The following is a 12,482-nucleotide window of genomic DNA, read 5'->3' as shown; positions in this document are numbered from 1 at the left end:
GGCCGAGGCCTCTGGACGCCAGCGACGGGGGGTGTCTGTGGAGTTGGGTAACGAGGGCACTTCAGAGCAGACTTGAAGCAGGAGGGTAGGAAGCCCATTCACTCACTCATTCATTCATCCACTGGACTAAGAAGGTCCAGGAGGGAGAAAGACAGGTGAGGATGAGACACTGGGATGTTCACACACACTGAGGGGTGATCAGAGCAGAGCAAAGGACGCAGAGAGAGGAACTTGAAGGAACAAAGGTAAGAAAGTCTCGCAGGTTCATGGAAGAAGAGGCGGGAGGGAGATGGAGGGAGAGGCGTCAGGCGGAGTCTGGCAGGCAGCCCAGCCTGGCCCTGATCTTAAAGGTGAGCAGCAGCTCCGAGGATGCAAATCAGAGGCAGGGCACAGCGAGGCGGGGATGGGGACGCGGGCCTCTGGGCACCTCCTGCAGCTCAGACGGAGTTATCTCCAGGGCCCAGAGCCAGCCTCCTTTGAGGCCTCAGAGGGAGCTGCACACACAGCAGACACGCGTCTCTTCCCTCTGTACATGTGAGACACACTGAAGGTCCATTTAGGATGGACGTGGCGATCGATTTAAATGCATTTCGAGTTGGGGGGCCTTCTGCTTTACGCAACGCCACAGGGACAGTTAAACGCCGTCACACTTCTAAACACATTTCCACGTGTTTGAAAATAACCGCCAGCGACTTCAACCAGCTAGGAAGCTGGTATCGAGAAAAACGCACATTCCAGGTTTCCTTCTGTGGCATGCGGTGCTGGCGTCGGCGCGCGAGGGGGCTTCTGTCCCCAGCTTCCGAATCCTCCCGTCACTGTCCAGGCGAAGAGTGACAGCTGAAGTCAGGGAGGTGACCCCGGCCACAGCAGGGGAGCGGGGCTCCGGCCTCCCTGCACACGGGGCCCCCAGCGCCTCTCTCTCGGGAGGCCTTCGGGCTGGCGCAGGAATCAGCAGGCCAGGCTTTTACGCAGACCTCAGACATCCGTGCACAGCCCGAGGTGTTCAAGGCTCGAGGACAGAACTGTACTTTCTCATGCCGCGTCCCTGGGCGGATTTCCAGGCAGCAGAAGAAAGCAAAGTGGGAGCTGGTTTGAAAGTTGGGGGAGAGGGGCTTCGCGAAGACGGGCAGTCTCTGCAGACTTCCTCCACCATCCCCTTAGAGGTGGAGGGCTGGGGTTCCACACGCAGGGTCCCCCAACAAGCAAGAGGTAGCCCCTTCCCTCGAGAGTTTAAAATACATTGCACTTGTTGCTGTGAAGTGACACCATTTCCCCAAGAAAGACAGGGGCTGTGGTGGTGGTGGTGGGGGGGATTGCAGGAATTCTGCTCTTGTCAAACAAAAAGACTCAAATCAAAAAATCTTTCCATAAAGAGACAAAACCAGCAGCTTCTGCTTCCCTGTGTTTTGGTGGAAAGGGTGGTCTTGAAGTGGGGGAGTCCTGGGCTCTGCCATCTTTGGCTGTGTGGCCTTGGGCATGTTGCTCAACCTCTCTGAGCCCCCATTTACTGTCCTGTAGAATTGGACACGCAGCACCCAGCTCTTAGGGTTGCTGCGGCGCACGTGGCAGGCACTTAACCGCTAGCACTTAGTCGACCCCTTCGGAAGCCGGTGGCAAACTCGCGATGGGGGAGAAGCCTCTGCCTCGGCATCCTGCATAGTTACCTCCACACGAAACAGATTTTCGAGAACAGCTTTAAAGATCTATGCTCAATCCTTTTTTTCTGGGCTTCTGATTTGCAGCTCACCCCGCTGGTGCTGTTAGCATCTGTCCACCACGTTGCTCACTATCCCCTGGGCAGGACCATCTCCTCTTTCCTTGTCCGCCCGGTGGCCTAGTAAGCGTCCTTCACAAACGGGCGTTTAATATTTATAAAGTGATTGATTTCCAATGGTAAGTACTGGCTCTCTTTTCCTTGTTACAGTTTCCTCTCTTTAGCGGCTAAGACCTTCATCTCCGTGTGTGGGGAGGGACTTCACCGTGACAGCCGCTGACAGGATCACATGCCCTTCATTCGTACCCAGCATGTTTTGCTGCGCCTGCAATTCAGATCTGAGCACCCATCCATCCGGTACCCTCGATCAGTCATGGACTGGAAGTTTAGAATACCCTTCTCTCCAGCTTCGGATCTGCAGGGACAGAGCCATCTTGTCACAAATTACCTCTACTGGGTGAAACGTGGAAAAGCCAGCAGGCCCTCCGTGCTGCTGGGGAGAAGCCTTCCCTTGCCAGGGCTGCCAAACATCGCATCTGTGTGCAACTGGATTTTTGCAACGTGCTCCTTCCCTGGGGCACTCTCGGAGTCTGAAGGACCTGCTGCATCTTCAAGGAGAGCCCAGCCTAACTGCTGGCGTGCTGGAGTTCAGTTTCATTTGTGGAATCCTAATCCTTTGAGGATGGATAACCCACCACCAGCCAGCATCTTTGGGAGTCTGTCTAACGCGTCACTCCATCACCGTGGAAGGTAACGGAGGTTTACATACACCTCCGCACCAGCTGCCCCTCGGAAGGCTTGAGGCCAGACCACGCCTGGGGCGCTGTGGGTGTCCGACGCCCAGCGGGCACTCGCTCCAGATCAGAGGAGGGGCCCCGAACGACTCAGTCCCCAAACCCACAGCAGACGGCGAGGGTGGAGGCAGGCGGGGTCTCAGAGGAGACTGCTGGAGTGCAAAGAGCCGGAAAACCTGCCCTCCACGAGTTCCGTGCTGTGGGCTGCCGCCTGATGCAGGGCTGCTCTAGACCGCGGCCCTCTTCCTGGCAGAAGAGGAACCACCAAGACGCGGTGGGTGGGACACTGCAGGGTCCAGCAGCGAGTTTTCGTTTTTAACTGGCCAGGAGAGGAAGACAGGCGCCTGGCTCGCTGGGCGGCACATGTGCTCGTTCTGGAAGAGGATTCACGCACAGCCAAGTGGGGAACAGCGCCAACAGCAACCTCCCGGTCCTTCCGGGACCGATGGCCGGGCCTGTGGAGGTTCCCGGCACCGGCTTGTCCCACCCCCGCTCTTCTGCGTCTCGTGGCAACATCGCCATTCACTGGAGACATTTTCAGATGCGTACAGCGCGACGCCTCCACCCAGCACTCTTACTGCCCCTGCTCTTAACAACAGTGAGCGCTTCCATGGGAGCGGAGTGAAATTCCACCAGAATTCCTCTCCTGAGATGCTCTGCCAAAGAGATGGCAAGGGAGCAAGTGAGCTGAAGTGCGTTTGTTCAGCATCCGCCATGTTGGAGAAGAACAGGCTTGTGTGTTCAGTTAAACGTCAGGCTTCACGTTCGGGGAGGGAGGAGGAGGAAGAGAGACTCAGAAGGGTCTCTCGACTCAAAATTAACCCCGAAGTAAACAGCTCTCTGGTGGAACGGGCCCCTCCCACCCTCCCACCCCCGCAGCCCACGTTTCAATTAGCTCTGTGTTATTCTGGCTCCCTATTACTTTGGATAACCTAGCCCTGCCTGTAACTAGTTGTTAGAATGCACCAACTATCGGCAGCTGGAGAAGGCTGCCCGGCGCTGCAGTCTGGGGTTGCTCAGAGTTATCTGCACAAGATGGAGCTGCCCCAGGGGTGGGTGAGGGCCACTGGCCAAGTTCCCGTGTCTCCCACCTCCCTCTGCCCAGCTCCCCTGTGAACCCTCAGTGCCAGGGACCCTTAAAACAAAGACATCCCACACGCACAATGGAATACTGTTCGGTTGTGAAAAAGGAACGAAGTACGGATCCACGCTACAACCCGGACGAAACACTGAGAGCATTAGCTGAGTGAAAGAGAGTAGACGCCAAAGGCCACGCATTGTGTGATTCCACTGAGGCGAAGTATGCAGAGCAGGCAATTCCAAACGGGCAGAAAGCGGGCCAGCGGTGGCCGGGAGCTGGGGTGGGGGACGGCGAGGGTGACCACTGCTGGGCACAGGGCTTTATTCGGGGGTGACGAGCACGTTTTGGGACTAGATAGAGGTGGTGGTTGCGTGACACTGTGAACGTGTTAAATACCAGGGAATTGCTCACTTTAAACTGGTGAGTTTTGTTATGCAGATTTCACCTCAATCAAATCAAATCAAATCAAATCAACAAAAACAGCTCCAACTTCTTGGGCACGGGGGATGTGCCAGGCCACCCACCAAGACTAACCCCCCCTCCCCAGCCTTCAACAGCCAGGCTGGAAGGCACTGTGAACTCTGGGGAAGAAATAAGGAGACTGCGGCCGGGGAGGGGCGCCGTGGGGAGGGGAGCGGAGGGGTCCTGCGGTCTCGTGCCGCTGGCTCGTCCAACCTCAGGCTCCGGGAGACGGGAATCAGGAGAGGTCCCTGTGTCCAGGAAATGGCCAGAGAGAGGCAGAGGCAGGCGAGGAAGGTGGGGTGAAGCTTTGAAGAGAGGATGGGGATGGAGAAAAGGGAACAGGAACTCAGCATTTTGTTTGATACCGACAGGTGTGTGGCTGAGAAAGGGACGGAGAAATGAAGCAAGACACAGTACAGGGAGGAGAGCGGGTGGCAGGAGCCTGGGCGCGGGAGGCGCGGGGGCGGGGGGCTGCTCTGGTCAATCATGTCCCTTCTCTGACGGTCCCGAGCCCGTAAACACCGCACAGGAACCTGAGTCACTTCCCGCCATCCGGCCCACCTGCTTTAAAGCCACGCGCCACGTCGAAACATGTAAACACTGAGACTCACATTTTCCACGTGTCTGGGCGAGCTCAGGAGGGCAGGGAAGGCTATGCGCGGAGCACCTTCGCACGCGCTGACTCCCCTCCGCAGGAGCGTGAGCCACGCGCCTCTGAACGGGTGGCCGTGCCCCAGTGCCTCTGCCCAAGCCCGCTGGTGGGCGCTGCCTTCCACTTTCCCTGCCACCAGGCGCCGGCGGGCACCAGCCGTGCTCTCCTGCTGTTTTACGCCTCCTGCACAGCTGTGACGGAGTCACACTCCCGAGTCCCCACAGAACGTAACTGACGGGAATCCGGGAATCTGGATAGCTTCTTGCCACGTAAGCAAAAGCTTATAAGTCAGATGCAAACCAGAGAGACTTTTTCTGCATGTGCCAATTGATACAGTCACCAATAATTAAGTAAGGCACCCATTAGAACTGCACCCAGACCCTGTGGATGGTTTTGGACTTAAGGTCGTTAGGGACGACTTCGGTTAGCAGTGGAGTGGGGGGACCCCACTGCTTTCACGATCACTGAACGAGTCCACGCAGGAAGCCAGGCTTGTGGGTGGCTGGGGCTGCAACCTTCTGCATCAAGGGATGTTGTCTGCTGTGTGAACGAGAGGCTATGAGTTTATCCATTTCTCATTGTAAAGGACACCTCCATGACCAAGCCGACTTTTTCAGACCAGTGATGTCAGTTTGAACACCGCCCCCCACCCCAAAGTAGTCTCCAGGCTATAATAAACAAAAGACCCTGCAGGGGCTGTAAGTTTGCAAAAGTTCCTTCAACCCCCAGGACTCAGTGGATTCCTGAAGCATTTTATTAGGAAATGAGGAACCTTCTCAGACGCCTCTGAGAGATGCTACAGGGGAGGAGGAGCCTCCTCCGGGGGGCCTGGTCCTTCTGCCTGCTCAGGAGCCGGTCACCCCACACGGCGCTGCTCCTCCCGGGGCTCTGGGTCAGAGGTCTCCCACCTGGTTCGGCCCGCAGTCTGTCTCTCATCGCATTTTGCTGGCGTCAGAGGCTGGGCCTGCGGTTAGCTGTCGGAGGACGGTTTAGCAACAGGCTCATTTCTTTGCAAACGGAATCTTAATAAACCTCGGAGGAGCTGATTGAAAGGCGCTCCCCGGGGAGGGCAGGACCCCCAGAGAGCACACAGCGGTGCGGCTGTGAGCTCCGGGGGAAGGCGAGCGCCCTGGCTTTCGGGGACAGATGCTCACACACCTCCTCTGCGCCCAGCTGGGGCCGTGGGCCTCTCTCTCCTTCCTCGGGAACGCCCCGCCCCCACGCCTGGGCCCTCTGCAGCGTCCTCCCTCGGAAGAAAGTTAAAAAACCCAGCACGTAAAAATGAGCGCGTTCTGGTCCAAGTCGATCATCAGGCATTTATTGAAGGGCTTCTCTGGGCCCAATTCCACGCTCTGCGCAGTCAAAGCTGCTGCATAAAATAGCTGCCCCAGCCCCGCTGTCCAGGGTCTCCCGTGTCGTTCAGGAAATTAAGACAGGAAAGGAGCACCGTGAAGCCGTGAGCATACGGCGCGGCCGAAGGCACGACTGCCGGGCGAGCGGGCAGGGGGCGCAGGCCACCCCCCGAGCTCCGCAGAAGATCCTCCCTGACCCAGGCTGCGGACTCCCCAGCTCGGCACCCGTGTGTCAGAGTCAGAGGGCCGGCCAGTCGGAAAGTATACTCACGTGTTTGCAAACTAGCTGGCCCCAGGCCCGGCTGGGGGTCTCTCCGCCGTCCTCTCAGATTCCCTCTCCTCCAGCGCGCTGGCTGCCGGGCCCCCAGAAAGTGCTGATGCTGCAGGGAGCCTGGCCAGCCACCCCCCCCGGAAGCCCGCACAACACCCCACTCAGAGGCTGCCTCTATTTTTAGCAGGGGCAGAGGTGGGGGCTGGGGTGGGCGCAGTACTTCCCTTTTTATTTTTGTTCTGAGCAGAGGCTGTGGGTGACTTTGTGCAGAAGGTGGGGCTAGGAGGAGAGGAGGGGCTGTGCCCTCTCTGGCAGGCAGGGCGCTGCAGAGAACGGGGTCCTGTCTGCCCTGGGGGGCGGCGAGGATGGGGGGCGGGGGGGACGGGGAACAGGCAGGGCTCAGCCTCGACCCAGCGCCACACTTCCTGCTGACCCCTGCTGCAGTGCCGGACCTCACCGGGGACACCAGGTCCTGACTAGGAGAGGTGTTGAGGAAGGCCGGCTGGGGGGAAATGCGGGGCCTAGAACGTTCCAGGGAAGGTGCTTCCGTAAGCCTCGCACTGGGCTGCCCACAGCCACACCCACCGTCACTCTTTTCTCCTCTCGACATCTCGGACTCCCCTGTCCACACCCTCCGTGGACAGTGACCCAGCTCCTCTGACAATGGTGTCTCCTATCTGACCAGCCCACCTGGACCTCACTGCAGCACGGCCGGGACCACCCGATTCCCTGGGGAGGCCCTGTGGTATAGACGCCTGGAGGTGGACTGGTTAACACAACGCTCTGAGAGCGAGCTAGCAAGGGAGTGGGTGGGGGACCGGGGAGACGTGCGAAGGTGGCCGGTCCCGACACCCAGCGGTGACCCTAAAGGCCGGCCCCGCCCCCTTTCCTAGAAGCCGGCGATGCCCCTCCATCCCACAGGGCCAGTTTCTCACCCTTAGCCCCTCAGCCCTGCATAGCAGAGCCCAGATCTACCATTTCAGCCTAATTCCTCTCTATTTTTCAGCCTGTAAGCCTTTCCACTCCCTTTCTTTTCCAAAAAAAAAAAAAAAAAAAAAATCAGTGTGATCAGTAAGCTACCTGCATCTTAAGTATCCAGTTTAATGAGTTTTGAAAAGAAGACATCCCGTCACCAAAACCCAAATCAAAAAACGGAGCGGTCCTTTCCCTCCTGCCCACCCCCCCCCTCCCCGAGCAGGCGCGCCTGTGCTTGCTATCAGCCTGGCCGCCTCCTGGATCGCAGGACAGCGGAGCAGCACCGCTAGCGCTCTCTGGGGCCTGGCTTGTGTCGCCGGGCACTTGGAGGTGCGTCCGCAGCGCCTTGTCCCTGTCCGTCCCCTGACGTTGGACCTTGGATTATCCATTCACCTGCTGACGGACAGCTGGGCTGTTGCCCCAACCTGACTACTGGGACACCCTTGTATGAATCTCTGGAGGAGGCGGGGTGTACGTCGTCCTGTCTTTTGAGTGAAGGATTGCTGGGTCACACGGCAGGTGCATGCTTTGTAGGAAACGGCCACTCCCTTTCCCAGAGTGGCGCTACCATCCTGCCTTCCTGCCAGCAGTGGACAGTTCAGCCCTCGTCAGCGCTTGGCGGTCAGGTTTTCTACCTCAGGCTGACTCGCCGACTAGTGACACTGTTCCCCTACTCGGCACACCCGTGACTTCCTGCCTCCCACCCACCCCTCCCTCCCACGGGACCCCCATCCCTTTACACGCCCCACATGTCCTGGGCTGAATAACATCCCTCAAAAGCCTGTCTGTCCAGAACTTCAGGGTGGACCACTTTTTGGAAAGAAAGTCTTTGCAGATGTAGGTAAGATGAAGTCTTCCTGGATTAGGGCAGGCCCTAAATCCAACAACATACAGAGACGAGGAAAGACAGCCCCGTGATGATGGAGGCAGAGACGGAGACACGGACCCCTGGAGCCACCAGAAATGGGGAGCGGCAGGGAAGGGTCCCAGAGCCTCTGGAGGCAGCACAGCCCTGCCTTGACTTCACCTTGATTTCAGACCTCTGGTCCGACTGTGAGGGAACACGTTTGTTTTAACCCATCCAGCTCATGGGAATTTGTTATAGCAGCTTCAGGAAACAAACACACCCACTAACATCTCCCAGTCAAACTCCTATCCAGCCTCAAAGGCCCCCCTCAGCAAAGCCTCCTCCTCTGAGAAGCCCTCCCTGACTGCCCTCATCTCATGTGTCTCCTCCCCACTAGGCACCTGCAGACAGGACCCCCAGTGGCTATGGGCAGGACTCTGTGGCCACCACTGATCAACTGCATCACCCTGGGCAAGTCAGGGGCTGGCAGGACACAGATGTTCTAAAGCTGGGTCTGGGGAGAGTGTGATAAAGGGCCAACCTGCAAAGATGTGGTGGTGGTGCTGTCCCCTGGGGCTGCCACCACTGGAGTTCCCGCTGGACTGAAGGGCCGGAGGAAGGCAGGAGTGGGCACTGCAGCCCCCAGTCACCCCCAGGGAGGGCCCAGGGGACTAACTGCCCAACCTCTGTCCTCCCTGTGCTGTCCATCGGCCAAACCCGACTAGAAGCCAAAGTCAGGGAACCACGGACGGGGTCACTGAGCTCAGCCTCTGGGCACAGCAGGTGGGGGTGTGTCTGCAGGGCACAGGGAGGCCTTCAGCACATTCCGAGTGCTGGGTTTCTCCTCTGTCGCGTGGAGACAATGACAGTGCCAACCTTGCAGGGGAGCGTGAGGACGAGGAGCTGCTGCTTGGAGACGACAGGCCAGCAGCTGCCCCTGGAGCACGTGGGGCCCAGTGGCTGTGTGCTCTCCGTCACGGACGCCCGCCCGGCTCTGCTCAGCCTCCCAGCCTCCTCCCCAGGGGCAGAGCTTCCCGCTTCTCCTGGTCATCCTCCCACGTTCTAGGTGCTTTAGAGCACAACTGCTGCCCTGAACTGAAATGAGGAAGCAGCAGTGAGCCGCATCCTCGCTGGGCAGGGGCCAGCCTCAGCAGGATCTCTTGGAGGTGATGGGTCTTCCTTTTCCTCAGCCTCTGATTCTGAGAGCAGTCCCCCACGGAGAGGAGCCCTGCTGAGACGCACCTCCTGTGATTCTCCTGGACGTCCCGAAAACAAGCCTCCGAGAAGTTGCAGGAGTTCTTCGAGGTCACACGGTGACTTAGTCCCCGGGGATTATACATGAAACCACCACCGAAGCGGCGGCTTAAACAGCCCAGGGCTAACTTCCCCCAGTCCTGGAGATGGTGAGGTGGGAAGCCCCATAAAAAGACTGGCAGGACCCCCAAGCACGGTCACTACTCTCCTGCCAGCACCATCTGGTTCCCTGGCTCAGAGGCTCTCTCTCACTTTTTGCCTCTGAAACGGCTTACCCCTAAAATTCTATTGGTTCCCTGAGCTCACTTCTGATTGGTTATTTCCTTCACTCCTGATTGGTTATTACTCTCACTCCTGATTGGCCCATTCCCCTCACTCCTGATTGGTTATTTGTCTCACTCCTGACCGGTCTATTTCTACAAAGCTTGTTCCTGGTTGGTCAACTTCTGTTATACTTTATTTGCATATGATGTTGCAAAGTGTAAAACTGGCAGCCTATAAAGGCCTGTGTAAACTTACAGGTGGGGTCCCAAGCTTGGAGTGTTAACTCTTCTGTGCGCGTTTGTGTAATAAACCTGAGTTCTCCAACCCTACGAGTGCTGCTTGGTCTCTTGCACGAATCCAGGTTGCTGTCACAACTGAGCTGCAACACTGAGCTGAAACACATTTTTCTGCAATAGTGGGGCGTCCATGATCAGGGTGCTGGCGATGGGGGGACGTCTGGTGAGGCCGCTTCCAGCTCTGTCCTCGCGCCGAGTGCTTGTGGAAGGAGGGAGTACTCTGGCATCTCTTGTTCTCGGACACTGTCTACCCCTCCTCGGAGAGGCCCACCTCTGCCTCCCAACCCATCATGGGTTTGGGCTTACACACGTTAATTCTGGGGGCACAGCGTTCAGCCCACAACACACACGTGGTGGGAGGTGCTTAGGGTCTGGCTGTGCAAGGATGAAAGGGGCACACACCGCTCCCCCCACAGGGTCAGGGCCCCCTGTGACCCACTGTGCTGTCAGCGTCACTCAGATGTTATTGGCAAGTGACGGCTCTCGGAGCCAGTTGATGGGAGGGAAGCCCGGCTTGAAGATTCGGTCTCGTGTGATCAGAGCACAAGGTTATGGAGTTTCAGAGCTGGGAGGGGTCCCGGGTGCAGTTTCAGCACCAACACGTCACAGCTGAGGGACTGGAGAGACCCGAGGGGAAGCAGAGGGCTCGCTGAATTACAACCATCCGTGGATGGCCCAGGGCCTGCAGGGCCCTCCGCTTGCGTCCTCTCCAGTTGCTTCACAGCAGCCGCCCTGGGGAACAGGACCCTTTGCACTCCGCGTGGCAGAATAGGGTCTGGAGATGGCAGCACTGAACGCAGGGAGTGCGGGGAGGAGCAGGGACAGACCCTGGTCTTCACACAGCCCTGCAAGATGACCCCTCCATCAACTGCACCTTCCTTTCCTTCCCTGGAAGAAAGTGACTCTTCTGAGCTCAGGTAGGACAGACGGCGGTGATGACATAGGGAAGCTTAAATCTGCCAAAAGCAAGCAGAGGGCAGCTGCCTAGTCCGGGGGGGATTTCAAGGAGAATGATGTCCAGCCATGTCCCAGGGTGGGGCCAGGCACCCTCAAAGTCCCTTCTGATGCTGCGACACCTCTTGTCAGAGGGACCAAGCATAGACAGCAGACTTTTCCATGAGCAGAAGGAGCCGAATTCTCCCGGACAGCTGCCAAGAAGAGGCCACGGTGGAAAGGGTGCCCCGAAAGCCCTCGGAGAAGCAGTAGTGACTGAGTCACATGTCAAAGGAAGTAGCATCTGAGAGCTTCCTGCACACACACCCAGCGAGGTTTGAGTCTGAGATTGTGGGCGAAGGTTTCTCTAGTGCAGCAAGAAGGGAAAGAGAACAAAACAGCGGCCCTGCAATAAAGCTGGCCCTGCGGGAGCTCGGTGACCCTGGCGACGAGACACCGCGGACGTGGACAGGAGGCTTTGGTGCACGAAGCCCGTCCCAGAGCCCCGACTGTCCGGCTGAGGACTTCAGTTCAACCTCCTCCCAGTGCTGTTTTATTTACCTCCGCCTTGAAACCGTGGTTCTAAACATTGCAGGCCCTTCACTGCTGACTCAGCTGCCGGAGCCAAAACTCATAAAATACTATTTCCAAAAGGTCCAGTGATTTTATTTTCTGATCATAAATATGAAATTTAATTAGCAGCTTGCAGCTAATGAAGTGGCCGTGGCGCTGGAGATGTGGAGAGGGGACAAGAACGTCCCTGTAAAGCAGAACCCACCACCTGCTCACCCTCCCCCGCCCTCTGCCCCTCACACCGCGAGACCTGGGGAGGGGCAGCCTCCGGCTGGGGAGGGTCAGGGCCAGGCGTTCACACAGGCAGAGAGTCGAATGTGGCTCTGGCTCAGATGTCCCCTCCCTGGGCTGGTGGGAAGTTCCCAGGCACGCTGGCCCCGTGGCCCCGTCAGAGGCCCGGCTCTGTCTCCACAGCAGAAGGAATGGGGTGGGAAGAAAAAAAGTCTCTGCCAAGAAGCCGAGAAGAACCACTAGAGCTTAGAAAGACCCCAGTTACCCTCCTTGGTGCTGGGCATCCCTGGTGAGCGGCTTATTGATAGCCACACTTTACAGAACACACCAGACCTACATCCACCCTGTCCCTCCAACTACCCCTGCCCTGGTACCCAGAAATGATCCATAAACAGTTTATCTGTAAACTGGAAATAATCATGCCCACAGCTGGCAGAATTTTAGTGATGACTAAACACATTTCTAGACACTTGCCTGGAATACAGTAGGTGCTCAATAAATGAGAGCTTTCATTAACATCATCCTCGGGTGAGTTCATTAGTTAAACCCAAAGCCCAGAACTCACTAAGGATTGAAGTCCTACGGAGAAGAAATGCGCTGATCCAAGTGCTCTAATCAGGGAGCTGAAGTTAAAACACAATGGTTAATTTCCTAAACGTGGTGGGGAAGAAACCCAGTCCACGGGGTTGGAGGTGAAATAACGCTAACATCAGAGTGTGTTCCGTGTGCAGTGTCTGAAGTCCAAGTACGTGTGGGTGCTGTGACACGTGTCCTTTACACCCG

The 12,482-nt window shown here is 57.4% G+C and overlaps 1 protein-coding gene across 4 annotated transcripts in view; it reads right to left on the bottom strand.

Moving 5' to 3' along the window:
* Positions 1–12,482, bottom strand: part of CARD11 (caspase recruitment domain family member 11) — a 95,525-nt gene that overhangs the window by 46,360 nt on the left and 36,683 nt on the right. For 2 of the 4 annotated variants that reach the window (XM_064478732.1, XM_064478733.1), the window contains exon 1: positions 9,391–9,503. The exons of 1 other annotated variant lie outside the window; for it this stretch is intronic. In XM_064478732.1, coding sequence (XP_064334802.1) covers positions 9,391–9,488 — 98 coding nt within the window. In that variant the 5' untranslated portion in view covers positions 9,489–9,503. Of the gene's footprint in view, positions 1–6,326; positions 6,481–9,390; positions 9,504–12,482 lie in introns of those variants that run through there. One more of the 4 variants, XM_064478735.1, reaches the window with a different exon arrangement.

Source organism: Camelus dromedarius, chromosome 24 (genome assembly GCF_036321535.1).
Source record: "Camelus dromedarius isolate mCamDro1 chromosome 24, mCamDro1.pat, whole genome shotgun sequence".
Classification (NCBI taxonomy): Eukaryota; Metazoa; Chordata; class Mammalia; order Artiodactyla; family Camelidae; genus Camelus; species Camelus dromedarius.
This window is presented reverse-complemented; position numbering and strand designations above follow the sequence as displayed.